The sequence below is a fragment of the Lethenteron reissneri genome, chromosome 5 (assembly GCF_015708825.2).
Source record: "Lethenteron reissneri isolate LAM-NWPU_2019-01 chromosome 5, ASM1570882v1, whole genome shotgun sequence".
Classification (NCBI taxonomy): Eukaryota; Metazoa; Chordata; class Hyperoartia; order Petromyzontiformes; family Petromyzontidae; genus Lethenteron; species Lethenteron reissneri.
In genome coordinates, this window is record NC_083783.1 from 3,753,128 (window position 1) to 3,780,379 (window position 27,252).

The 27,252-nt window shown below is 63.0% G+C and overlaps 1 protein-coding gene across 1 annotated transcript in view; it reads right to left on the reverse strand.

Moving 5' to 3' along the window:
- Positions 1 to 240: 240 nt before the first annotated feature.
- The window catches only part of LOC133351287 (AT-rich interactive domain-containing protein 1A-like), a 37,438-nt gene continuing 10,426 nt past the window's right edge, over positions 241 to 27,252 (reverse strand). The window contains exons 5-16 of the mRNA XM_061566385.1: positions 17,454 to 17,584; positions 14,922 to 15,131; positions 13,064 to 13,280; positions 10,278 to 10,413; positions 8,714 to 8,970; positions 7,946 to 8,096; positions 7,317 to 7,433; positions 6,435 to 6,555; positions 4,691 to 5,302; positions 4,351 to 4,567; positions 3,575 to 3,705; positions 241 to 2,794 (exon numbers count right to left, since the gene is read on the reverse strand). Of these exons, the coding sequence (XP_061422369.1) occupies positions 380 to 2,794; positions 3,575 to 3,705; positions 4,351 to 4,567; positions 4,691 to 5,302; positions 6,435 to 6,555; positions 7,317 to 7,433; positions 7,946 to 8,096; positions 8,714 to 8,970; positions 10,278 to 10,413; positions 13,064 to 13,280; positions 14,922 to 15,131; positions 17,454 to 17,584 (4,715 nt within the window). The 3' untranslated portion in view covers positions 241 to 379. The remainder of the gene's footprint in view (positions 2,795 to 3,574; positions 3,706 to 4,350; positions 4,568 to 4,690; positions 5,303 to 6,434; positions 6,556 to 7,316; positions 7,434 to 7,945; positions 8,097 to 8,713; positions 8,971 to 10,277; positions 10,414 to 13,063; positions 13,281 to 14,921; positions 15,132 to 17,453; positions 17,585 to 27,252) is intronic.

The following is a 27,252-nucleotide window of genomic DNA, read 5'->3' on the forward strand; positions in this document are numbered from 1 at the left end:
GCGCACGCGCAAAGTGCCCTCCATCCCAACTGCCGCCCGCCGGCCCGCCCGCCCGCCCGGCACGGCGCCTCGAACGTCCGCCGCTTCTCAGGGAGTGCCGCGGGGAGATCCGGTCCCCTCCTAGGTTTCGGGCCGGGCCTTGCCAGCGGAGGCGGCGGCGTTGGACTCGACGATCGGGAAAAATAAAAACCACAAAACTAAGACGCGGGGAAAATAACGGGCAGGGCAGCGCGGAGAGGAGGCCCGGCCGGTAGCGACGCCACGGGGCCCCCCCCCCCCCCGAGCGAGACCACACGGGGACACGGGGCCCGGCGAGGGGCGGGCGGCGGGGGACACGGGGTGGGGCGGGCCGCGCGTAGCAGGGGGGGCGGGGCGGGGGTCACGTGTGGCCCAGCACGTAAAGCACGTCGGCCACGACGGGGGAGATGTAGGGGTTGAGGATGTGCGACATGGCGATGTCCAGCAGCCGGCCCTCGTACAGCACAAACTCGGCGCGGCACCCGTCCAGCCTGGCCAGCGCCAGCAGCACGCCGGCGGCACGCCGCAGCATGTCCACGCTGGGCGGCTCCAGCGAGGCGGCCGCCCCGCCCCCTCCGCCCCCGCCGCCGCCCTGCTGCTGCGCCTGCTGCTGCTGCTGCGTCTGCTGCGTCTGCTGCTGCGTCTGCTGCAGCGCAGCCATCAGCCCGTCCTCGAGGAAGCACACGAGGCTGCCCACGGTGCCCTTGTGCCGCGCCACGGCGCGGGCCGGCACGCCGTCGGCGCCGCCGCCCTGCACGAGGCTGGCGAGCAGCGCCACGCTCATCTCGCGGCACACCGGGTTGCGCCGCTCGGCCACGAAGCGCACCAGCGCGCTCAGGAGGCACTCGAGCCGCGAGAAGGGCGGCGTCGCGAGGATGAGGTCCACGTTGCCCTCCTGCACGCCGAGCTTCGACAGCGTCTCCAGCGCGAGCCGCTGCGGCGAGAGCACGGCGCACGGCGCCAGCGACGGGAAGGGGTCGCGCGCCTCGGCCGCCGGGCACACGGCCCAGTGCAGGAGGCCGTCGAGCACCGGCAGGCAGACGCTCTCGGCGTAGAGCGACAGGTCGAGGCGGCCCGCGATGTTGGCGAGCGTCACCAGCGCGTTCTCGCGCAGCGTCTCCACGCACTCCAGCAGCCACTCCTCCTGCCAGGCGGCAGGCACCACGGACGCCGGGGCCCACGCCCCCCACCCCCCCCACGCGTCGCCCCCGCCGCACGGCCTCCGCTCCGTCCTGCCGGCGCCGTCGGCGGGCTCGCGCGCGGCGCCGTCGCCGTCGTCGCCGTCCGGCCGTTTCTCGGCCTTCGTCGCCGCCGGTTCCTCCCGCTCCTCCTTCGGCCCCCGCTCGCCGGCGGCCGCGGGGCGGCGAGCGTCCCCCCCCGCTTCGTCGCCAGAGGCGTCCGGCGGGGGGCGCCGGCACTGGCGCAGCGGCGGCCGGCGGTCGGGGTGGACGTGGCACAGCAGCACGAGGCGGCCCAGGATGACCAGCAGGCCCGGGTGGCGCGCCATCTCGGCGTCGTTGCCCGGCACGAAGGACAGGCTGCGCACGATGTTGGAGACGCAGGCGCAGCGCCCCACCAGCGACTCCTGCCAGGGACGCGTGCGGCTCAGCGGCGCCTCGTCGCGGCCCTGCGGCTCGTCCTCCAGCATCTGCTGCCGCTTCCGCTGCTGGCCCAGCTGCTGCCGCTGGCCCCGCTGCGCCGTCTCCCGCCTGCTGGAGGCCGACGGCCTGCGGTCCGCGTCGTTCCCGGCCCTCGCCGCCGGCTTGGGGCTGCCCCGGGCGAGGCCGGCGCCGTCCGGCGAGCCCGGCGCCGGTTCGCCGCCCCCGGCCGCTCGCTCCGCCGCTTCCTCGCCGCCCGTGCCGTTCCGCACGGGCGGCGCGTCGCCCTCCTCCCCGCCCGCCGGCTCCCCGTCCGCGCGCGCGCCGTTGCTCTCGCCGTTGGGCCGCGCGCCCTCCACGGGCCCGTTCTGCTGCCGCTGCTGCTGCGCCGGTCGCTGCTGCTGCTGCTGCTGCTGCTCATGCTGCTGCGGTGACTGTTGCGGTTGCCGCGGCGGCGCCGGGCTCCTGGGCCGCTCGTCCCGGCGCTCGAAGTGCGTCTGGATGTGGCACGTGGTGTCGCCGCCGCCCACCCGCCAGTGCCGCAGGCCGCTGTCGAACTCCCGCGGCTGGCCCAGGCGGGCCGAGCGGTCCAGCACGTAGGCCCCGTCCGCGTCCTCCAGAGCCAGCGCCAGCGGCCGCCGGTCGAAGCGGCTCGCCTGCTTGCGCTTGCGCTCGGCGGACGGCCCCGGCGGCCGGCGGGGGGCGGCCGCTCCCCCCCGTCGCCGCGGCCGCTCGTTGGCGTTTGCCCTCGCGGCAACGGCGCCGTCACCGCCTGCGTCGTCGTTGACATCGTCGTCGGGAGGGCCGGCGGGGCAGGCCTCGTCATCCTCCTCTTCCTCCTCCTCCTCGTCCTCCTCGTCCTCCTGCTCCTCCTGCTCCTCCTGCTCCTCCTCGTCCCAACCCGGGTCCTCCTCTCCCTCTCCCTCCTCTCCCTCCTCTCCCTCCTCCTCCTCGTCGTCGTCGTCGACCCAGTGGCCGGCCCAGGCGGCCGCGTGCTCCTCCGCGTCCTGCGCGGCGCCGTCCTCGCCGTCCTCCTCCTCCTCCTCATCCTCCTCCTCGTCGTCGTCGTCGTCGTCGTAAGCGGCGCGACCCCCGATCTCGCACTCGCGCAGGATGCCGAAGATGTGGATGAGGCAGCGGCGCAGGTACTCGACGAGGAGCTCCAGCAGGCCGGGCAGCTGGGCAGCGGCAGCACCGTCATCATTCGTCACAACCACCATCATCATCATCATTGTCATCACCACCACGGTCACCGTCATCATTATCATTACCATTGTTATCATTGTCATCGTCATCATGCTCACCATCATCATCATGATCACCATCACCATTATCATCAACATTATCAGGTGAAGGGTAGTGCAGTGCAGGGTGGTGGTGCAGTGCAGGGTAGTGTAGTGCCGTGCGGTGCAGTGCAGGGTGGTATAAAGCAGGGTGGTGGTGCAGTGCAGGGTGGTGTAGTGCCGTGCGGTGCAGTGCAGGGTGGTATAAAGCAGGGTGGTGGTGCAGTGCCGTGCGGTGCAGTGCAGGGTGGTATAAAGCAGGGTGGTGGTGTAGTGCAGGGTGGTGTAGTGCCGTGCGGTGCAGTGCAGGGTGGTATAAAGCAGGGTGGTGGTGTAGTGCCGTGCGGTGCAGTGCAGGGTGGTATAAAGCAGGGTGGTGGTGTAGTGCAGGGTGGTGTAGTGCCGTGCGGTGCAGTGCAGGGTGGTATAAAGCAGGGTGGTGGTGTAGTGCAGGGTGGTGTAGTGCCGTGCGGTGCAGTGCAGGGTGGTATAAAGCAGGGTGGTGGTGTAGTGCCGTGCGGTGCAGTGCAGGGTGGTATAAAGCAGGGTGGTGGTGTAGTGCAGGGTGGTGTAGTGCCGTGCGGTGCAGTGCAGGGTGGTATAAAGCAGGGTGGTGGTGTAGTGCCGTGCGGTGCAGTGCGGCTCGCAGGGTGGTGCGGAGCAGCAGGGCAGCACCTGCGAGAGGCTGAAGCTGGCGACGGTGGCGTCGTCGTGCAGCAGCACGTTGATGGAGTCCAGTGCCCAGCTGCTCTCCGCCAGCAGGCCCGACTTGAGCGACATCATCACCCGCCACGCCTCCGGGGTGCCTGCTCCCACAGCCACGTCGCCAGCGGTGAGTGCCGGCGAGCGGCGAGTCGTGGCGAGCGGTGGCGAGAAGCTGGGAGCGATTGTGAACGGTGGCGAGGGGTGGTGAGCATTGGCGAGCGATGTGCGGTGGCGAGCGATGTGCGGTGGCGAGCGATGTGCGGTGGCGAGCGATGTGCGGTGTCGAGCGGTGGCGAGCGATGTGCGGTGGCGAGCGATGTGCGGTGGCGAGAGGCGAGGAGCGATGTGCGGTGGTGAACGGTGGCGAGTATTGGCGAGCGATGGCGAGCGATGTGCGGTGGCGAGCGATGTGCGGTGGCGAGAGGCGGGGAGCGATGCGCGGTGGTGAACGGTGGCGAGTATTGGCGAGCGATGGCGAGCGATGTGCGGTGGCGAGCGATGTGCGGTGGCGAGAGGCGGGGAGCGATGCGCGGTGGTGAACGGTGGCGAGTATTGGCGAGCGATGGCGAGCGATGTGCGGTGGCGAGCGATGTGCGGTGGCGAGAGGCGGGGAGCGATGCGCGGTGGTGAACGGTGGCGAGTATTGGCGAGCGATGGCGAGCGATGTGCGGTGGCGAGAGGCGGGGAGCGATGTGCGGTGGCGAGCGGTGGCGCCTGGAGAGCGGCGCTGCGCGTGCCCTGCTCACCCACGTCCTTGGCGGTGAGGCGGCGGCGCGCCTTCACGGCCGCCTGCGTCGCCTCCACGCATCCCGGCGGGAAGGGGGGGTCCTTGCGCGGGGGGGGCAGCAGAGCGAGCGGCGCGGGGGGCCCGCCCCCCGGCAGCTGCGACGCCGGCACGGGGGGCCCCACCTTCTGCATCCGCACGCCGCCGGCGGAGAGGTACGGCGGCTTGCTCGGAGACACCTACGGGCGGCGGCACGGAGACGCGCGGTCGGTCACGGTCGCGACGGTGCCGGCGCCGCGTCGAGCCGGGGCGTGGGGAGGGGGCGGCCGCCGTGCGGCCCGCGCGACGGCGCCGCCACCTACCTGCGGGTATCCGGCGGGGCCGGCCGTGCGGTACTGAGGCCTCTGGCCGGGCGTCGCGTGGCCGTGGGGCTGCGGCGCCGGCGTCGCCGCGTACGGCGCGGGCCTCTGCGCGTAGTGCCACTCGCCCGGCGCCCGCGGGCCCGGCGGCTCCCCCGCGGGGGCCCCCCCGTCCTCGCCCGCGCCGCGGCCGCCCCCCGCCGCCCCCGGGTACGGCGGGGCCTGCGAGGGCGGGCGGCTCGGGTAGGGGGGGTACGCCGCGTCCCCGGGGCCGCCCGTCGCCGGCCCCCCCCCGGCGCGCGCCGGCCCCCAGCCCGGTTGCCCCCCCGCCGACCCCTGCGCCGGCGGGGGGCCCGAGTCGGCGCCCACGATGGCCTGGGGGGCTTGCGGGGGCGCGCGGTCGGGCGGCGCGTAGCCGAAGGGGAACTGGCTGGCGGGGGCCGGGGCGTGCGTGGGGGGCGGCCGGCGGTCCCCGTAGGCCCCCGCGGCCCCCGGCACGGGGTAGCCCGCGTAGGGGTCGGAGGGCGGCTGGGCCGGGTAGGCCAGGCCGTAGGCCTCGCTCTCGTGCCGCTTGGCCGGCGGGCCGTACATGCCCTCCATGGGTCGCTTATAGTTCTGCGAGACGGAGAGACGGAGAGAAGCAAGCGAGTCAGGGAGACGCACGGGGAGACGAGGAGTTACGGTGACTGGGGCGCCACGGAGGCGAGATGTTAGCTACCTCGCCTGGAGGTCGTGGGTTCGATCCAGACCCTGACACTTGTACATTTGTAGTTTGCATATTCTCCCCGTGGTAACGTGAATTTTTCTCCGGGTCCTCTGGTTTTTCTCTCAAAATTTAGAATGAACGTACGTTTAGAGTATTTGGCCGCTCTAAATTTCCACGTGAAAAACCACTTCGTTGAGAAAAATAAGCTCACAGCTCAGTGGCCCTTACCTGGTAAAATAAAAATATTTAATTTTAACCGAGAGACGCTGCTGAGCCGCTTTACTATCGCCGTCATCATCTCACACCGCGGAAGATGGCAGCAGCCTTCATGCGGCCCACTCTGTTAAGTGAGAAATCACGACGAATGCGATCAACGCTGCGACGGAACATCGATCATCGATCTCCTGGTCTCCAGAGCAACAACAAACACGCACACGCACGTGGCGTGGCCACGGGAAGCAGCAGCACCCGGACGCTCGCCTCATTTGGCGAGTGTCGCTGTGGCGAGACCCGCGGGGTGGGGGGGGAAAGCGTGCGATCATCACGAGGCCCCAAACATCGTGGGAGAGAACGCGTTGCGATTCAACGGGAACGCGACGGCCGAGCCGGTGAGATGGCGACGCCGTGGGCGGCGTGGCAGCGCTTGTGCCAGGGACGACACCGTCACCAACGCTGCAGCGGCCAATCAGCTGCCGGATAAACAACCCCATGAAAACATGGCCACCGCGACATCGTCGCTTGGTGAGCTTCAGCCGTCTGGGACTGTGGTGAGTATATTTAGGTTGATAATGTTTATTATATTTATGAATATAAACGGTGTCATGAATTAACGGTTGAATCTTTTTAAATCTGACATTGTCCATCGACCACCCCTAAGATCTGCCATCCGCCACCTCCCGCTAAACCCGGGAGTGTACCAGTTGTGCCAGGCCTTGCCGTGCCAGGCCTAGCCGTGCCGGGTCTCGCCGTGCCGGGCCTAATCGTGTCGGGCTTAACCGTGTCGCGTTGGGCTAGGGCTGCGCGTGCCGATCGGTGCGTTACCGGCTGTGGCTGCGGCTGCTGCTGCTGCTGCTGGTACATTGCGTGCTGGCCGGGCGGGGGGTAGGGCGGCTGGCCCTGGTGGGGGCCCTGCCCCGGGTACGGCTGTCCGTAGTTGTCGTGCCTGAACGGAGTAAACACAGCGTGCCACGGCAGTTTTTTCACACTCGTCAGCGGTCGTCAGTAACGCCACCACAGCCGCCACGGCAGCCGTGGCCGCGCCGGCGGCGGCGGCGGCACCAGCGGAGTGTATGAATAAATAACCCGGCATGCATGTTTAATGAGGTCCGACCGGAACGCCACGACCAACTCACGCACAGCAGCCGGACAGGGTAAGTGGAACCAAGGGGCCTCGAGGGACCCTCAAGAAGGCCTCTCTTCCGCTCCCAAACTCCCTCCTCTCCCTCTATCTCCTCGCTCTCCATCCCTCACTCCCGTTTCCTCTCTCTCTCTCTCCTCTGACCCTCCCTCTCGCACCATCCCTCTCTCCCCCGCCTTCTCTCCATTCTTCCCTCCCTATAATTTGTTTTTATCTCGCCATCGAACAAAAGGCGGTCACTGCATGGCGCGCTTTCAGATGCGCTTCGGCGGCCGTCTGGAACGCTCTTGCGACATTTAGGAAGCAACTTGAGCTATGCGCTTTTAAATCTAGCTTGAAAACTAATTTCTTTAGAACTGCTTTTTGGTTTGTTGTCCTTACGCATGCACCTCCGATTCAACATACTTACATACATACATGGATGTTGAACTTCTTTCGTGCTAATCACTCCTCGCTATCACTATCCTCCACGGTTCTGACGACAAGGCCTCCTCCACTCTCGTTCGCTCTCCCCGTGGGGCCCCCAGCTACCCGTGCCCCTGCGGACCGCCAGGCTGTGGCCTCACCTGGGCTGGGGGGGCCCGCGCCCCCCGGGGGAGTACATCCCGGGGTCCGCCACGGACGGCGGGACGAGCGGGTTTACCGGGCCCACTCCGGCCTCCACCGACAGCGCGTGTTCTGCCCTGACCGCACAAAGACAAAGTTCCCCCGTGTAACCATACAGACCGGTGGGGGGCAAGAGTAGCTGCTGGGGAAAGTGCTAGTTAGCGAGCAGCACCTAAGAAGGCCGGCACGGCACACCCGTGAGGGGGTCTGGGTGTGGCAAACATCCCCAGTTAACCTGGGGACCGGTTCAGATCATCGTCACCGATATTCGCCACGAGAGGGAAGTGAACTCGGCACGCCGGGTTCGTGAACCACCGCGCCACCGCTCCCCACCACAGGGGATACAAAGACAAAGGTCCCCCTCTTAAAGCCTTCACGCAGACTGCCGGGGCCAAGTGCCGTGAGCGAGCAGCACCTACGAAGGCCGTAGACGGCACACGAGGGGGGGGGGGGGCGGGGGTGGTTGGGCAGCGCGAGAAGCGAACCGACTCTCGCGTGAACCGCGACGTCCAATCGCGACGAAGCGGTGCCAGGTGGCATCGTGATCGGTGAGTGTGGGGCGGCGGCGGCGGCGGGGGGGAAACCTCACCGGCGGTCGTAGCCCGGCGCGTAGGGGTACGGGTGCCTCTGGCTCATGCTGCCCAGGCCGGCCAGACCCGTGGGAGGCCCCCGGCCGTAGGGGTCGGGAGGCAGCCGGGCCGACGGCCCCTGGGAGCCGTACGGGTCGGGCACGGGGACCGCTGGGAGTGGCGACGGACATGGAGGGGGGGGGGGGTGGGGGGGAGCACGCTTGTTAATCACGACAGTTTGCCGCACAGAGAGCCAGAGGGCGCTGCATAGACAGGGCTACACACAGAGATATACAGAGATAAACACCGCACACTGCATACACAGAGAACACGCTACATACAGAGAACATGCTACACACAGAGAACACGCTACATACAGAGAACACGCTACATACAGATAAACACCGCACACTGCATACACAGAGAACACGTTACATACAGAGAACACGCTACATACAGATAAACACCGCACACTGCATACACAGAGAACACGCTACATACAGAGACCACGCTACATACAGAGAACACGCTACACACAGATAAACACTGCACGCTACATACAGAGAACACGCTACACACAGATAAACACTGCACACTGCATACACAGATAACACGCTACATACAGAAAACACGCTACATACAGATAAACACCGCACACTGTATACACCGAGAACATGCTAAATACGCTCACAGTGCCCCCCCTCTCACAATGCTGCCCCCCTCAGTGCCCCCCCTCTAACAAAGCCCCCCTATCACAGCGCCCCCCCCCCTCCCCGCACTCTCTGTACCTTTGCGCATGGGGTTGTAGGGGTCTCGGGGGTCGCGGGGGTCGCGAGGGTCGCGGGGGTCGCGGGGGGCACCGTACTGCCCCTCCGCCCGGCCCTGCTCGTAGGCGGCCCGCGCCAGCGCGTCGGGCCCCGCACCGGCGGGCGGGGTGAGGCTGTGGTAAGGGGCGTTGGTGGGGTTGGGGGTGAGTGCGTTGCGGCGCTGGAAGGCCGGGTCCCCGTTCTCCGAGAAGGGGTCCTGCAGGCTGATGGTGCTGTTCCTGGCGCACGCAGACAAAGACAAAGCCACCCCCCCCCACACACACGCACACGCACACACACACGCACGCACACACACGCACGCACGCACACGCACGCACGCACACACCTTAGCACATCGTTGGGGCAAGCGAGCACCTCTGAAGGGCGGTACGGGGCACCGTGCCCGGCTGCCTGTGTACATCCCCCAGCGCCGATGTTCACACGCTCGTTTAAGGCTGAGTCGACCTAGGGCAGGTACGGGACCGGTTAAGCTATTTGAAACTGATGTTGTCCCGTGAGCGGGAATCCAACTCGTGCCGTCGGGTTCGTAGCGCAGCGTAGCGCTAACCATTACGCAACCATGCCACCACACGTGAACATGAACACGCACAGAGTAATAGGCGTTTTCCCTTTTATCTGGCAACAAAACTGACACCTTTATACAAGGGATCCAACACTTGCTGTCAAAATGCAAACAAAAAGACAACTCTGATAATGGTTAATGCAAACATGGTCCCTTGTATACAGGTGTCAGTTCTGTTGCCAGATGAAAAGGTAAAAACCTACTACTATAACTTGCGACTGGCAAAGGAGGTCTCATAATGAACACACACACACAAGAACATACACTGAAGAACACAAACGCGAACAGACTGTTGGGGCAAAACCTGTCAGCGAGTACAAGAGGATGTATCTTCTTGGTTCTTTCGGTAAATTCACGTAGAAGGGAATTAATAAAATAATAAAAATAAAACATAATAAAATAATTCTCACGACGTTTCGGCCACAACGCAAGCAGCCGTCCTCAGGTGAAGACCAGGTCTGTCGAGGAGGCTGCTTGCGTTGTGGCCGAAACGTCGTGAGAATTATTTTATTATGTTTTATTTTTATTAATTTATTATATCCCTTCTACGTGACTTTACCGAAAGAACCAAGAAGATGAATCCCTGCAGTCACGAAAGTTTTAAATCGAAACACAAGAGGATGGTCTGGTGAGAACCACGGCCGGCCGGCACTGTGGAGACAAAGGCGGCCGGGCGTGGCGTTGGACAAACACCCCCCTTCGTGTACCGTGCCGGCTAACAGCACTTGTCCCAACAGTCTGTTAAAGCCCCTTTGGGAGATCTTTTCCTGTGACTTTATATGCACGTACATGAACCTGCACCTGCGTGTGCGTGCATTTGCAATTGTGTGTGTGTACGCGTGTGTGCGTTTGTGTACGCGTACGTGTGCATGTGCATTCGTCTGTGTGTCTGCACGTGTCTGCGTGTGCGTGCGCGCGAGTACATGCGTGTGCATGTGTACATGCGTGTGTGCCAGCACGCACCTGTTTCCCGCGGTGGGGGGCGGCTGGCTGTGCGGGGTGGATGCCGGAGTGGGGGGCTTCATCTCGGCCGCCCCCTCCGTCATGGAGCTGCTGGTCGACTGCGGCGTCTGGGGCCCCTGCATGGAGCCCGAGCCGGCTGCCAAGTGGCCACACGCAAAGACAAAGGTCCCCCGCATAGCCTTCACGGACTGCCGGGGCGAGTGCTGTCAAGCGAGCGAGTACGGCACAACGCACGGGGTGGTGGACGGCCAGCACCACGCCTGGCCGCATTTGTTTACACACCGCACGAGGTACCCGTTTAAGGTCGAGTGGACCTAGGGGCCGGCCCACGACCGGTTCAGATATCTGTCGCCGATGTTGGCCGTGAGCGGGAATTGAACTGGGGTCACTGGGTTCGTGGCGCCAGGCAGTCTCGCGTTTGCTGCTTGCTGAGTCTCTGTGTGAGCCTATGGGTCTGTGTGTGAGCCTATGGCTCTCCGAGTCTGAGAGCAGATCTTGGTGGTGGCTTTGTGGGTCTCCCGTGCAGCAGCAGCAGCAGCTGTAGCTGTGGGATTCGGTGGAGAGACCACATGGTGAGCGAGGAGGTGGCGGCAGTGGCGGCGGAGGTGGCGGTAGCAATGCTCGCAGGGGACTTCATTCCCGAATAAAATAAACGCGCCGAATCCCGAGACTCGCCACGGCTGCGCGGGGCAAACGAGCGGCGGTGCGGTGACAACCGCCGGCACGGGGTACACGCCGTCGCTCGGCGCGGCACCGTGCCGCCCCCCCCGGTCGGGTTCGAGGAGACGGAGGGGGGCGATCCGGCAGGCCGCGCCGGTTAGCCGCTTGGCGTGGAGCCACCGCCGCCCGCCACCGCGTGGCAGGGGAGAGGCCAGGCAAAGGTCAATCGCCGCTTTGTTTACATTCTTATCTTTATGTTCAGCCTCAGCAGCATCCGCTTACCGCTGCACCCCCCCCCCACCACTTCCCCAACCTGTCTGTGGCTGCCCCAGGGATTCCCCGAACATTCCAACACCGCCCCACGGGCTCGCACACAAAGCTGTAATCCCTACACCCCTCCCCCCACCGCCGACACCAACTCCCCCACCTCCCCCAGCCACCACCACCTATCAGCATCCCCCCCCCCCCCCACAGCTTCTCCTCCTCCTCCTCCTCCCCAAGCTCTTCATGCACGGGGAGATGAGAGCGGCGGGTGACGTCACGCCGAGATTACATCACGGCTCGGAGAGTCAGCCAGTGACTGTCCAATGACATCACATCTCATCCCCCACCCCCCCACCCAAGGCTTAAGGATGTGTGACATCACCGGGTGAAAAAACACACACGTGCACACACACACACACGAGGCTGGGTGTCTCGTTGCTCGTGTCTGCCGAGTAATTGATTTACAAAGTCTGGTTCCTGGCCAAGCAGAGTGGACCCATTTCACCTCTCCAGCCAAGATTGTAAACAAACCCCCACCACCCAGCCCCATCCCCGCCACCGATCGCTCCAAGCCTTTCCCCTCCCCTCAACTCGATCCTCCTGGGAAAGCAGATGCCAAAAATAGAACATGACAAACAGACGCGGGCACGCGCGCGCACTCTGCTCCCTCTCGCTCAGCTCTGGCGGCGGCTGCTGCCGACTGCTGCTGCTGGGGCCGCGTGAGGATTGCGAGTTCCGTGACATCGAAGTTGCTCACCGGTTGTTCACAGCGCACACACGCACACGGTACGCACACACGCACACGGTACGTGCATGCGCACGGACGTACGCTGAAGAGCACCTGACCGTCATCTGTAGACCTCGTGTCTGCGTGTGTTTGGGTCTGGTCCGTCAGGTTGGGTCAGCTGTCTAGGGTTCAGGTCGGCCGGCAGCTACGAGTAGTGTGGCGGCGGCGAGGCCAGCGAGGGGCGACTGCGGCCGCTAATTCTCCGCACCGATTGCGCAAGCCACAGAAATGGAGGCGGTGGGGTCGACCGTCAGAGCCGTCCCGAGGGTAGGCCGAATCGGGGCGACCGCCCCGGGCCCCGCGCTTGGGGGGGGGGGGTCCTGGCGCTACGACGTCAGATGTAATACTTTCGGTTTAGTTTGAAGGTGTCGCGGAGGGGCCCACGCGGTGTGGGACTTTCCCCGGGCCCTGGACACCCCCCCACCTCCCCCGCATGGACATCCCTGGCGGTTGTGAGCGGTGTAGCCGGGCATAAGCGGAGTTTCACGCTGATTCTGTGTGACCAGGTGGGAACTTAAAGAGACCAGGATGAGGGGTCCTCGTTTGCAAGAGTGACCCGGGGTTGGTCTGTGGCGGTGGGGCCAAGTTACCGTGGCGAGGGTGCAGCAGTGGCGAGGGTGCGGCAGTGGCGAGGGTGCAGCAGTGGCGCGGGTGCAGCAGTGGCGAGGGTGCAGCAGTGGCGAGGGTGCAGCAGTGACGAGGGTGCAGCAGTGACGAGGGTGCAGCAGTGGCGAGGGTGTAGCAGTGGCGAGGGTGCAGCAGTGACGAGGGTCCAGCAGTGGCGAGGGTGTAGCAGTGGCGAGGGTGCAGCAGTGACGAGGGTGCAGCAGTGGCGAGGGTGCAGCAGTGGCGAGGGTGCAGCAGTGGCGAGGGTGCAGCAGTGGCGCGGGTGGCTACAGGCGGCTTACGAGCGGTGTGGCCTACCACGAGTGTTGCGGCCGGAACACGACGTGGCCGGCCTCTAGCGGCACGGCCAAATGCGGCCACGGCACGCCGGCCCGTGGCCTGGTTGCGGCGCGGCGGTGAGACCCGCCTGTCGGGGCGGCGTGCCGGGGGGGAGGGGGGGTTGTCTCACCTGGCGACGGCGGCTGCACCTTGGCGGCGTGCTTCTTGGTGTCGGCCGGCACGGGCGGGTTGATGAGATCGGAGGGGGGCTCCTCGCCGCGCTCCACCTTGCACTCGAAGGCGAACAGGAACTGGATGTACTGCTTCTTGAGCGAGCTGGCGGCGCTGCTCGACGTGCCCACGCCCAGCCCCGTCGCCAGCTCGCGCCACTTCTTGCACTTGTTCACCTGCGGGGGAGGGGGGTGGGGTGGGGTCAACGGCGACGGGGTCAGCGGTCGTACGGCCGTCGGGTAAACGTCGACTCCCAAGCTGTGGCCGCCGTCGCGAGCTCTGGGGCGCGCACAGCGCGGGAGAAGCGTCGCAACGTCCCGGCAGCTCCCAGCCTCGTCCAGACCACCGCCTCAAAGGGGTCGAGCGCGTGGAGATACTGTCGTCTAGAACCACAGACTCACGAGGAGTTGAGAAACCGCGGCCACATCCCAACGACACGCTCCAGCCGCAGACCAGTTTTGTCCTCGTTGGGGCTCGTCAGCACGGCACGGTCAGGTGACGCCGGACTTGAGCGTCGCCTTCACGCTTCGTCCCCTTCTCCCGCGACGTCACGCAGCTGCGTGCGGATTGTAGCGTCACTCTAATCGTGTCATCGTCTCGTTTTTGCGTTCGGCGCCGTAAGGATCTCGCCAGATTTGCGTCGCAAGAGCCTCCACTCAGCGAGACGGCCAAACGAGTTCAATTGTGACGCGCGCAAGCGTTTAACGACGCGCCGATTGTCGCCGGTGAAGTTGTAGAGGAGCACTCGCAGCCAGAAAGAGCAATTAGGCCCAATTGGATACCAATTAGATAGCAATTAGATAACAGTTAAACGTAACTAATTGTTACATTTGGTTGAGCAATTAGATATACAATGCAATGCAATTTGACTGTACTCCCAGTGAGTATTTTGCGGTGAAATTTTTTCAAATTTGGCTAATTGCCCCCGCGACGCCGCTAACGGACAATGGCCGGCTCTCCTCTCGCCAAGTCGGTCGCAGGATCTTTGACGCCCGCCCACTGCTGTGAATCGAGCGGCCCGTCACGGACGTCAACGGTTGTACGTGTGTCCGTTGGAACTTCCTTCTCGCCGCCGTACGTAGCGCCAACCGCGCTGATCGGTTCAGAGACCCGCAGTATTTATCAGGGCGGCCGGATGGATTCGAATCGTGAATCAGTGCAGCGAGCGGCCGTTAGGGAGTGGCACCCATTAAGGGTGGCACGGCTCACGATGGGGCGACGTGGCCAACGCCACGCCTGGCCACCTTGCGGATGCTGACACACCGCGCCAGGTAGGCGTGTGTGCGAAGACACACACACACGCGCACGCACGCGGTTAGCCAGGCTCACAGCTCATTAATTTTTCAACGATGATTGCGCAGCACGTCGGCTTAAGCCCCCGGAACACATCGCCAGGAGGAATGACGGCCGGTGGCCGAGAAGAACTGGAGAGCGGCAGCCGACGGCGGGAACGTGCCGGAGAGGATGTCCACCCCGGAGATGGAGCGCCGAGATCGACTCCGGTGCGGGTGCCGGGTGGAGAGTTTGCGCCGCGAGACCGCGACGCGCGGCGATGGCGACTTGGGCGAAGCCTTTGTCCAGCAGTGGACCGATCGTGGCTAACGATGGCGAGGGTGACGATGGTGATGTTGCACGAACGAGCGCAAGAGCCGGTGCGCGCCAGGTCAGTGGCACCGTTCACCGCCTGGGCCGGCCGTACCACGCTCCGGGCCGCACCACGGTTTCGGCCACACCGTGGGTTCACCGCTGCCCCCGTGGCTCTGGTCTGGGCCGCGCCGGCGGCCCGGGGGGAACGGGCGGTGGGGGGGGGGGCTCACCTGCGTGAGTCCGCCGATGTCGCGCGCCGACACGTAGAGGCGGTAGAGGTCGAGCGGCTTGCGCCCGACGGCCGGCAGCGCGGGCACCGGCGTGCCACGCTCGTCCATGAACGAGAGGTAGCGGTCGACCCAGAGGCGGCGCTCGGGCTCGCAGCCCAGCTCGTACAGGCGGCTGATGCTCTCGCCCGTCGTCGTGGACGAGCCGGACTTCTGCCGGGGGGGGGGGGGGGGGGCGACGAGGGGGGGTGCAGATGGAGGGCAGAGAGGCGCAGAACCGTGAACCCTATGTGATGGAACCGTGAACCCTATCATGGAACCGTGACCCCTATGATCGAACTTTGACCTCTTGATAGAACCGTGACCCCTATGATGGAACCGTGACCCCTAAGATGGAACCGTGACCCCTATGATGGAACCGTGACCCCTATGATGGAACCGTGACCCCTAAGATGGAACCGTGACCCCTATGGGACCAGACCCCCTGCTCTGTGATTTCGCTTTAACCCGCTTCTCTCACTCTCGTGCTTTATACAAATCGTGACTCACATTGCCCGCAACTGCTGCACACAACAACAAGGCCTACAGGGCGCTGTGGCCAAGTAGGCCTGAAGGGTTCGCTGGAAGGGAGGGGGGGCCACGGACGGGGGGGGAGGGGAAGTGGGCGGTGGGGGGAGGGGGGTACGAGTCCCGTTCCTGGCCCCTTCACCCCTTCACCCTCCTGCCGCGGCAGAAAGGCAGCGCCGCCGCTTGCCGGGACGCGTGGACCGTGGCGTCGGCACGGAAACCCAGAACCCAAACCGCCGTTGCTCGGCAACGCGCCTGGCAACCACCGGCCCCGTGGGGAGGGGGGGGGAGGGCATCGGGGGGAGCCTGGGTCAAGGCTGCGTATTAACCCGCGTGTGTCCACGCGAGTCGCAGATGCGGGAGAAGGCCGAGCGGAATGGGGCAGGGTGAGAGGCTACGGGAGGAGGTGGAGGGAGTGTGTGCGTGAGACTGTGTGTGTGTGGGTGTGCGTCTTTGTGCGCTTGTGGGGAGCAGTAGTGTAGTGGTTAGCGCGATGCGCTATGAACGCAAATATCCGAGTTCATTTCCGCTCACGGCCAACACCAGTGGCGATTATCTGAACCGGTCCTGGGCCTCTCCTAGGTCGACTCAGTCTCAAATGAGTACCTGGTGCGGTGTGTAAAATCGTCGCCAGTGGGGAGACAAAGGCGGACGGGCGTGGTGCTGGCCACCCACCCCTTCGTGTCCCTTGCCGGCCTTCATAGATGCTCGCTAACAGGACTTGCCTTGACAGTCTGTTCAGGCTATACAGGGGACCTTTGTCTTTGTTTTAGAGCGGTAGTATAAAGGTTATCACACTGTCCTACGAACCCAGATACCGAAATTCCGATTCCACAGCCATCGTCGGTGGCGAATATCTGACTTGGTCCCGAATGTCCCCTAGGTCGACCTAACCTTAAATGAATACCTGGCGCAGTGTGTAAGCATTAGAGAGAGTAAAAGGTGGCTTGGGCGCGTTTATGTGCCGTGCCAACCTGGGTGCTCGCAAATAGCACTTGCCCCAACAGCCTCTGTAGGTTACATGGCGGACTTCTCTTTGTGCGCGTGTGTGTCTGAGTGTGGGTACATGCGCGAGTGTGAGCGTGTTGGAGTCAGCCGAGCGCCATTATCTTTTCATCGACTGTGTAACGCTGTGTGGAAGCTACCTGGCCAAACGCGCCATATGAAGGCCCAGGTCTTCCCGGCCATAGTCATGCCCTTTCTTCTCTATGCTGCAAAACCTCATCTCCTCTGGGGGACCGTCTGTGCCAGTTTGTAACATTCAGGCTGGCTTGCCCATGATCCATCCTGGCTGTCACCAGGCTGGATTTGTGTGAGGAGCTCACAGATCCTTGAAAGATCTGGACACAGTCCCATCGGTGAGCTCGTCCGGCAGGCGAGGCTGCGTTGAATGGGTCGGATAGAGGGGCCAGATAGAAGGGGCTAAACGGGCACTGAACGGGCTAGAAAAGAGATGGAGTGATGTGGTACAGCAGGGTGTGGAGCTGAGTAGACTTGCCGAAGACTGGTACCAGCAGTGTCAAGATCGGCCTCTGTGGAGGAGGCTTGTGAAGGACGCTACTGGGCAGTTGGAGGCAGTCGCCTTCCAATAACATCCGAGGGCAGAGGAGCGACGTTGACAACGAGTGGAACGCCGGGTGGTTAAAATGCAAGTTGGCACACTAGGCGGCACAGGTGGTGCATCTGCCAGTCATCTTAGTCAGTCAATCCATGGCACCTGGGACTGTCCCGTGATTTCCGGCCAGCAACGAGCCTTCGACACTTCACGTGGCCTCATAGTGCACCTAACCTGAGTGAGTGAGTGAGAAAGTGAGTGCGAGTGAGAGCAAGCGAGTAAGTGAGCGAGAGCGAGCGTGCGAGTCAGACGGAGTGAGAGTGAGCGAGTGAGTGAGAGCGAGTGAGTGTGTGTGTGAGTGAGCATGCGAGTGAGCGAGTGAGCGAGCGAGTCGGTCCTCACTTGCCACGCACCTTAGACTTGTTCTCGCTGGGCGGTGGAGGAGGGGTCTTCCCGTCCTGGAGGCCCATGCCTCCCTCGGGCCCCGGGGTCATCCCCGGGGTCCCCGGGGGGGACATGATGTGCTGGGGGGGGCCTGAGTTTCCTGCTCACAGCACAGAGGGGGCGAGCGACTTACTCACCACGGCCCACAACCACAACAACCACAACCACGACCACCACCACAACCACCACGGCCCACAACCCCCAACAGCTTACACCAATAACACGACGTTATTGTCTCTACGTGGAGCGCCGGACAAAGGAAGGGGTCGTACTGCTTGCTCAAACAACTCGGAACGCTCTCATCGACCCTCGTACTTTTGGGGGGCTTAGAAGATCCAGACCCCCCCCCCCCCCCCCCTCTCATTTTAATTTTTCTCTTTCCCTATGTGGAGGTCGATTATCAGACGCAGGACAAAGACAAAGATCCCCCCCCCCTCCTATAGCCTGAACAGGCTGTTAGGGCAAGTGCCGTTAGCGAGGGGCACCGATGAAGGCCGGCACAGCGCACGAGGGGGAGGGAGCAGCCGTGGACAGTAACCACGCCCGGCCGCCTTTGTCTCACCCAGCGCTCATGTTGTGTGCGCACGAGCGTCTCAACAATGAGCCAATTCACTCTCCTGGTTAAACACACGGGAGACTGAACGAGTGAGACGGAGAAACGGGGACGCAGCAGACGCAGAGGGCAGTGGGAGGGGCAGCGGGGAGACAGGGGACCGGCAGAGACGACAGGGAGACAGCAGGGAGAGAGGAGACAGGGAGACAGCAGGGAGAGAAGAGACAGGGAGACAGCAGGGAGAGAGGAGACAGGGAGACAGCAGGGAGAGAGGAGACAGGGAGACAGCAGGGAGAGAAGAGACAGGGAGACAGCAGGGAGAGGTGAGACAGGGAGACAGCAGGGAGAGAAGAGACAGGGAGACAGCAGGGAGAGAGAAAACAGGGAGACAGCAGGGAGAGAGGAGACAGGGAGACAGCAGGGAGAGAAGAGACAGGGAGACAGCAGGGAGAGAAGAGACAGGGAGAGAAGGGAAGGGGAGGGAGGAGACAGCACGGAGAGAGGGGACCGGCAGAGACGACAGGGAGACAGCAGGGAGAGAGGAGACAGGGAGACAGCAGGGAGAGAGGAGACAGGGAGACAGCAGGGAGAGAAGAGACAGGGAGACAGCAGGGAGAGAGGAGACAGGGAGACAGCAGGGAGAGAAGAGACAGGGAGATAAGGGAAGGGGAGGGAGGAGACAGCAAGGAGAGAGGGGACGGGGAGAGGAGGGGGATGAGATGTGCGAGAGACCGGGCAGGGCCCGTGCCTGCGACGTGAATGTGCGAGCGCTTGTGCCACTTCCATGGGCATCGCGGCTCGTGCGGGCACCGGCTACAGCTGCCGTGCGGCACAGGCGGCACTGGGCGGGCGGGAGAGGAGCTGTGTGAAGAGCGAGGGGAGCGCCGGGACGTCACCACAGCAACACCGCCATCTTGGAGCCACCAAAATGGTGGCTACCGGATGAATTAGACGAGGGAATGAAGGCGGTCGGAGAACCACGTGTGTGTGTGTGTGAGAACGTGTGTGTGTGTGTGAGAACGTGTGTGTGTGTGTGGTGAGAGCGCGTGTGTGTGTGAGAACGTGTGTGTGTGTGAGAGCGCACGTGTGTGAGAGCGTGTGTGTACATGTGACATCGTGCACACTGCTCACTACACACACACACACACGACACACGCTCACACACAACCCACTCTACACACACACATTCACACACATTCACACACCTCACATGCTGCACGCACACATACACACGATACACAACAGAGACAAAGCTACACACCAAACACAACACACACACGCGAATACACACACGGGTACAGGCCAGCCATTAGCAATGTTATTGCCGCGTTGTTTGTCGTTGCCAAGTCGGTGGTGCTTGGGACAAGCAGGGTCGTAGGAACGGGCATATCCACGGCGAGCTACCGGGGGAGAGCGGGCCACGGACGGGCCGTGCCGTGCCACACGCGTTTCCCCGTGGGCCGCGGTGCCCCCAGCCGACGGGGGCCGCTCCCTCATTTGCACTCGGAGATATGCGCGAGCACGCGGGCGCCATGCCCCGTCCCGCCACCACCGCCGCCTCGCCGCACGCGCTCCCAATCTGCAAATCCCCGAATCCGACAGGCCCACCGCTCCCTCCGCTCCCTCCTCTCCCTCCTCTTCCCCTGCTTCCTCCGCTCCCTCCGATCCCTCCTCTCCTCTCCCGACACTCGGTCCCATCACGCGTGATACGAGCCGTGCTTTGTGTTTCGCGAGTGCCATCGGAAGACACGAGAGCCGCCCTGGTTACCACGGCGCAGTCTGCTTCCGTTCGCTTCCCCCGCGCTTACCCACTCATCAACTGCGCTTCCTCGTGCTTCCCTGCACTTCCTCACGCTTAAATTTCGATTTGAAGCTTTCGTGACTGCAGGGATTCATCTTCTTGGTTCTTTCGGTAAAGTCACGTAGAAGGGAAGTAATAAAATATTATTTTATTATATTATTTTATTATGTTTTATTTTTATTATTTTATTACATCCCTTCTACGTGACTTTACCGAAAGAACCAAGAAGATTCCTCACGCTTCCCTGTTCAACCCCGGTGCTTCCCCGGTGCTTCCCCGTTCAACCCCGGTGCTTCCCCGTTCAACCCCGGTGCTTCCCCACGCTTTCCCGGTGCTTCCCCGGTGCTTCCCCGGTGCTTCCCCGGTGCTTCCCCGTTCAACCCCGGTGCTTCCCCATCTCTTCCCCGGTGCTTCCCCGTTCAACCCCGGTGCTTCCCCGGTGCTTCCCCGTTCAACCCCGGTGCTTCCCCATCTCTTCCCCGGTGCTTCCCCGTTCAACCCCGGTGCTTCCCCGGTGCTTCCCCGTTCAACCCCGGTGCTTCCCCGGTGCTTCCCCACGCTTCCCCGGTGCTTCCCAGTTCAACCCCGGTGCTTCCCCGGTGCTTCCCCACGCTTCCCCGGTGCTTCCCAGTTCAACCCCGGTGCTTCCCCGTTCAACCCCGGTGCTTCCCCGGTGCTTCCCCGGCGCTTCCCAGTTCAACCCCGGTGCTTCCCCGGTGCTTCCCCGGTGCTCCCCGGACGTGCCCGTTTGTTTACCGCTCCTCGAGCGTTCCGCACCGGCGGCGGTGCGGAACGCGTTGGCGCGCGCGCCATTAATTCGCGCGCGCGTTGAATTAGCGCGGGTAAATAATTCATGGGGCCCTCGTTAATTAATCATTAAAAACAAATCAGCGATATTAGCGGAGTTGGTGTGGCCCCTCGGAGACGGAGCCGGGCTCCGCGCGCCAAAGGGGCCGCGCGAGAGCGGCGCGCAGATCAAAGCAAACACGCCCCCCCCCCGCCCCCACCCCGAGCCTACATTATTTATTCTCACAAAACAACGCAGGCCTCGAGCCAGGCTGCCTCCTTCTGCCCGTCTCACATCCCGGGGAGGGAGGGAGGGGTTCACGTCAGTGTTTTGCGAGCGAGAGCAGAAACGAGGATGACGGGGATGGGGGGGGGGGGTGCAGAGTCTCGGGATGACAGGCAGCAGATTGGGTAGAGGAGGAGGAGGGTGGGGGGGGTGACGGTGGGGGGGGGGGTTAGGAGCTCGGCGCGCACGCGCGAGCGCACAAACCCTCGCCGCCCTCCGTCAAAACTCTGCCAAGAGTGAACTCGGCTCTCGCGTCGCCAACTCGCTGAGAACGACCCTGCGATTGCAGGGAGGGTGGCGGCCCGCTCGCCGCAACAGCGGAGCCGTTCCGTTTCCCGGCCGCGTGCACCAAGGCCCCCTCCTCCGGCACGCGCGATGCCGGCGAGCCTCAACCGGGGCCCGGACGCTCCGCCGCCGATTTTATTTGGGGGCCTAACGCCGCCGCCAGCCCCCAGATATTGGGATCCCGCGCTCCACTCCAACGGGCGGCACGGGCGGAACGACGGGCGCGCGGACGCGTCTCGTTAAATATTGATCGGTTGTTCCCGGCAAAGAGGCGGACGGATGACGGTCGCCGACGCCAGCAGCGGCGGGAGAAGTCTCCGAGTTCCGCTGATGAATGGACCCCGGGCTTCATTTGAGTTCCGCGATGATCACCCGTCAGCGGGGGATCGTCGACTCTCGCAAAACCCAAGGGGAGGGGCCGGGCCCGCGGGCGGTCATCAACCAGGACGGGTCCAATACCACGCCCGGCCGCCTTTGTCTTCCCACGATGCTGATGGGGTTTTAATATTTTGTTTGTTATTTTAACAAGAGCCCGGTGGTAAAAGGCACGAACCACGACAAGAGATGGGGGGGGGGGGTACAGAAATTCCACGGCAGAAGTGCTCCTGGGCTCTGAGCCGGGGTGAAGGATCGGGCTCGCTGCCCCGCTCACGGGGGCACTGCGAGCGGGGGGGGGGATTTCATACGAGGCAAAGGGAAGAGTGGCGGGGGGTGGGCGGGGGGGGGGGGGCAAAGTGCGCCAAACAAAAAGTTCCAAACAAAATCAGCTCACACGCGAGACCAGTGTCGGTCACGCATCGCGACAAGGGAGCTCGCTTCACCGACCTCACTCGTTCAGAGGGACCTGCCGCTGCTGCGTTGGGTTTTAAGTAAAAAAAATTCGGCCCCTTGGGAGGAAACCGGAGCGGAGCGCACGAATAAAACCCACGCCCATCTCTTTCCATCCCCCTTGCAGATGGAAATGGATGGCGATTAGTCCACTGGCCGTACCGCCTTCTCCTGGGCAGCCGGGGTACACGGCACCTCCCATCTGCGTGCGATCCATCAACCCTCGCTGCTGCCTCCACAGCAACGGTTCACGGGCGGGTGCCACCACCACCCGGGTTAAGGCTGAGTCGACCTAGGGGAGGCCCAGGACTGGTGGAGATATTTGCCACTGGTGTTGGCCGTGAGCGCGAATCAAAGTCGAATCGCCGCGTTTCGTAGCGCAGTGCCCTAACTACTGCGCCACCGCTCCCCACCACGTACCCACACACACACACACCTGACCGCTCGCAACTGTGTGCGCTGGATGGTGCATACTAAGCATACACACGTATGCACGTACACACACACGCGCGCGCGCGCGCACGTAGGCATACATGTGACGCAAATTTATATGCACACACACGCACTTGCAGCCATGCACACAGACACACGCGCACTCACAGTCATGCATGTACACAGACACACACGCACTTGCAGCCATGCACACAGACACACACACAGACAAAAGCAAATATTCCTTCACATATAGCCTTAACAGTCTGTTGGGGAAAGTGCTATTATAGCGAGCATAGCCATGCACCCACACACGCAGATGCATAAACACACACACACGCGCATGCTCAGCCACGTGCACACAAACACAGAGACAAAGATTCCTCCATGTAGCCTTGGCAGACTGCCGGGGCGAGCGCTGTTAGTGAGCGCCTATTAAGATCTATTCAGGCCGGCACGGCACACAACAGGGTGGGTGGCCAGCACCCCACGCCCGGTTGCCTTTGTCTTCCAAACCACAGCCACACAAATTCATGCACAGGAAGATGCACGATCACTCTCGAACACGCGTTCACAGGCACATGCTCACAGGCACGCTCACAGGCACGCTCACAGGCACACGCTCGCACACTCACGTTCGCACGCAAGCAGGCACGCACGTTCGCATGCACGCAGGCACGCTCACAGGCTCGCAGGCACGCTCACCCCCACGGTCGCCCACATAGACCCACACAAAGAGCTACGCGCATGCATGCGTGCGTGCGCACACGCGCTCGGCCTCTGCTTAATATGCAACATTGACATCTACAGCGAGAAGGCACGGGCACTCGGAGAGAAAGAGAGAGAGGAGAGAGGGGAGCGAGAGAGAAGAGAGAGAGAGAAATTAAAAGCCTGAAAGAAAGGTTATCTTGCCGTTACAGGCCAATAAGGCTATGCAAATTTCCTGTGAAGATGAGCGAGGGATTAAGCGATTCAAAGGCTCCGGCGATTCCGGCGATGGGGGTTAATTTGCAGGGACGGGATCGGCGCGTCAAACGGAGGCCGGTGTGATGCCGAGTGCCCCCCCCCCCTGCCTCCCCCCCCCCCCGGCTCCCCCCCCCCCCCCCCCCCGGGCAGCTTCGGCCATCGCCGCGCTATGACTGCGGGCCGGGCGAACCGGTGCCGGGCGGCGGCGTCGATCCGGCGTTCGGCAGCAATTCGTCCGCGCGGCTTCAATGACCGTTTGTGTCTCATGCGCAGTAGTCACAGAGATCCCCCGTGCAGCCTTAACAAACTGTTGGGGCAAGTCCTGTTAGCGAGTGGGCATCACCCCAGCGGTGATGTCCACTACACACAGCACCAAATATTAATTTGAGGCCAAGTCGACCTAGGGGAGGCCCGGGACCATTTCAGATAATCGTCCCTGGTGTGGGCCGTGAGCGGGAATCGAACTCAGGTCGCCGTGTTTGTAGCGCAGCGTAGCACTAACCGCTACACCACGACACTCGCACACAAATTAACATTTCTCCAAGTTGCTGGACTCACTAATTAACTTGGGTCACTCACTCACCGACAGTTAGTCAACTCCTCATCGCCTCTCTGTAGCTGGCGCGTTCCCATGCACTGCACTCGTTGATGCCTCCCCCCCCCCCCCCCCGTGTTGAGGGCTCGGGTCGACCAGGTGCGGGACCGGGTTCTGAATTCGGTGGCGGCCGACATCCGAGCCGGATCACCAACCCCGCTCAACCAGCAGGGCGGCGTGGGGGGGGGGGGGGACTTCGTCCAGCAGTGGATTGAGCTCGGTCGCAATCGATGGTCGTTATTTATTTGCGTCAAACAAAGTGTGCGCGTGCGAGCAGCACGCAGCCGCCACAAGGTCACAGCGCGCGGCGCGCACGGGAAATTAAGTGCGAGAGAGAGGGAGGGCGGGAGAGGGGGAGAGAGGCAGGCACAGCTACGGCCACTGCACAGAGAATACTAAGAGGCGGAGAGACCGCGCACGCGGCACACACGCAGCACACACGCAGCACACGCAGCACACGCAGCACACACGCGGCACACACGCAGCACACACGTGGCACACACGCGGCACACACGCGGCACACACGCAGCACACACAGGACACACGCAGCACACACGCGGCACACACGCGGCACACACGCGGCACACACGCAGCACACACGCGGCACACACGCGGCACACACGCGGCACACACGCAGCACACACGTGGCACACACGCGGCACACACGCGGCACACACGCAGCACACGCAGGACACGCAGCACACGCAGGACACACGCAGCACACACGCAGCACACGTAGGACACACAGCACACGTAGGACACACACAGCACACGCAGCACACACACAGCACACGCACAGCACACACACAGCACACGTAGGACACACACAGCACACACAGCACACACAGCACACACACAGCACACACACAGCACACGTAGGACACACAGCACACACAGCACACACACAGCACACGCAGGACACACAGCACACACAGCACACACAGCACACACACAGCACACGTAGGACACACAGCACACACAGCACACACAGCACACACACAGCACACACACAGCACACGCAGGACACACAGCACACACAGCACACACACAGCACACGTAGGACACACAGCACACACAGCACACACAGCACACACACAGCACACACACAGCACACGCAGGACACACAGCACACACAGCACACACACAGCACACACACAGCACACGCAGGACACACAGCACACACAGCACACACAGCACACACACAGCACACGCAGCACACACGCAGCACACACGCAGCACACACAGCACACGTAGCACACACGCAGCACACGCAGCACACACGCAGCACACGCAGCACGCACGCAACACGCACGCAGCACACGCGGCACACACGCGGCACACACGCGGCACACACGCGGGACGCACGCAGCACACACGCAGGACGCACGCGGGACGCACGCGGGACGCACACACGCGGCACACACGCGGGACACACGCGGGACGCACGCAGCACACACGCAGGACACACGCGGCACACACGCGGGACGCACGCGGCACACACGCGGCACACACGCAGGACACACGCGGCACACACGCGGCACACACGCGGGACACACGCGGCACACGCAGGACACACGCAGCACACACGCGGCACACACGCAGGACACACACAGCACACACGCAGCACACCCACGGTACGCACGCGGCACGCACGCAGGACACACGGTACGCACACAGCACACACACAACACACGCAGCACACACGTGGCACACACGGTACGCACGCAGCACACACGCAGCACACGCAGCACACACGCAGCACACCGCGCATGCAGCAAACACGCAGCACACCCACGGCACGCACGCGGCCAAGCAATGGCGCTGCTGCATGGATTCACAACAACACCGACAATAACCACTCTGTTAGTCCAGTTCAGAGCACAAGACAAAGAAAAAAGATCTCCTGTACAGCCTAAACAGAGTTTTGGGGCAAGTGTCATTAGCGAGCACCAATTGAGGGGGTGGGTAGCCAGTCTTTGTCTCCCCAGTGGCGACGTTTACACACCACACCAGGTACTCATTTGAGGCCGAGTCGACCTAGGCGAGGCCCAGAACTGGTTAAAATAATCGTCACCGGTGTTGGTGGCCATGAACTCGACTAATAGCGCGGATCACCCCGACACACACACACACACAAGACAAAGACCACCCGTATAGCCCAAACAGACTTTCGGCGCAAGTGCTGTTAGCGAGCACACGCAGACAGAGACACTCTCGCGCAAGCGTGCGCATTAAACCGCCAACGTTGCCCGCACGGACTCGGCCAGACAGTCGGGAGCGGCAGGCAGGACCTATCACGCACAGACCCAATCAGGAGCCCTCGAATCAATTATCTCGGACGGGGGAGCGTGGCGACGGCGGCGCGAGAGAGAGAGAGAGAGCCACGCTGCTGCCCCTAATCTCCAGCCTCATTACCCGCTCATCTGCAAGTCAGAAGAGAAGCCCCCTGCTTTGCATGTTAATGACCCCCCCCCTCGTCCCTCCACCCTCCTCCCCCACCCCCCCTTCGATCCCCGACGCCTTCTTCCCTCGCCTTGCCTCTAATCAGCATCGAGGCAGGATCGAGGCACGCCGGGCTCCGAGTGTTCAATTATGCGCAGGCAGTTCTTGAAAACCAAGGCCTCCTTTCTTGTGTTGTTTTTGTGCGTGTGTTGAATGCGCCCGGGAAAGTAAGTTCAGTGGGCGACGCGCGCCGTGCCCTTGCTCTCCTCCGCGTGTGCGTGCGTGTGCGTGCTTGTTCGTGTGTGCGTGCGTGTGCGTGCGTGTGCGTGCGTGTGCGTGCGTGTGCGTGCATCTCGCCAAGGAGCATAAACCACCTGGCGAGCTCCGGTCATCCTCGCAGCAGCAGCAGCAGCGGCTTTTGGCTGGCCGTCGGACAAAGACGGTGGTGGTCACGCGCTTCTGCGGCCGTCTGGAACGCACCTTCCTCCAGATATTAGGAAGATACTGGAGATATCCACTTTGAAATCATCTCGATTAAAAACTGATTTATTTAGAACTGCTTTTTGTATGTTAGTTTGTTGTCCTACCCTCGCACCTCCGATTAGCGCGTTGGCTACGTACGGTGCGAAAGAAGTTCAATATCGTACATACCGTGCGTGTGTACGAGCGTGCGTGCGTGGGTTTTTCTATAAGTGCCTCTATGAGACTGTGCGTGTCAGCACACACACGCCTGTAAATGGGCGTGTGTGGGCATGCACCTGTGAACACATGAAATCTGTGCGTGTTTCTACATG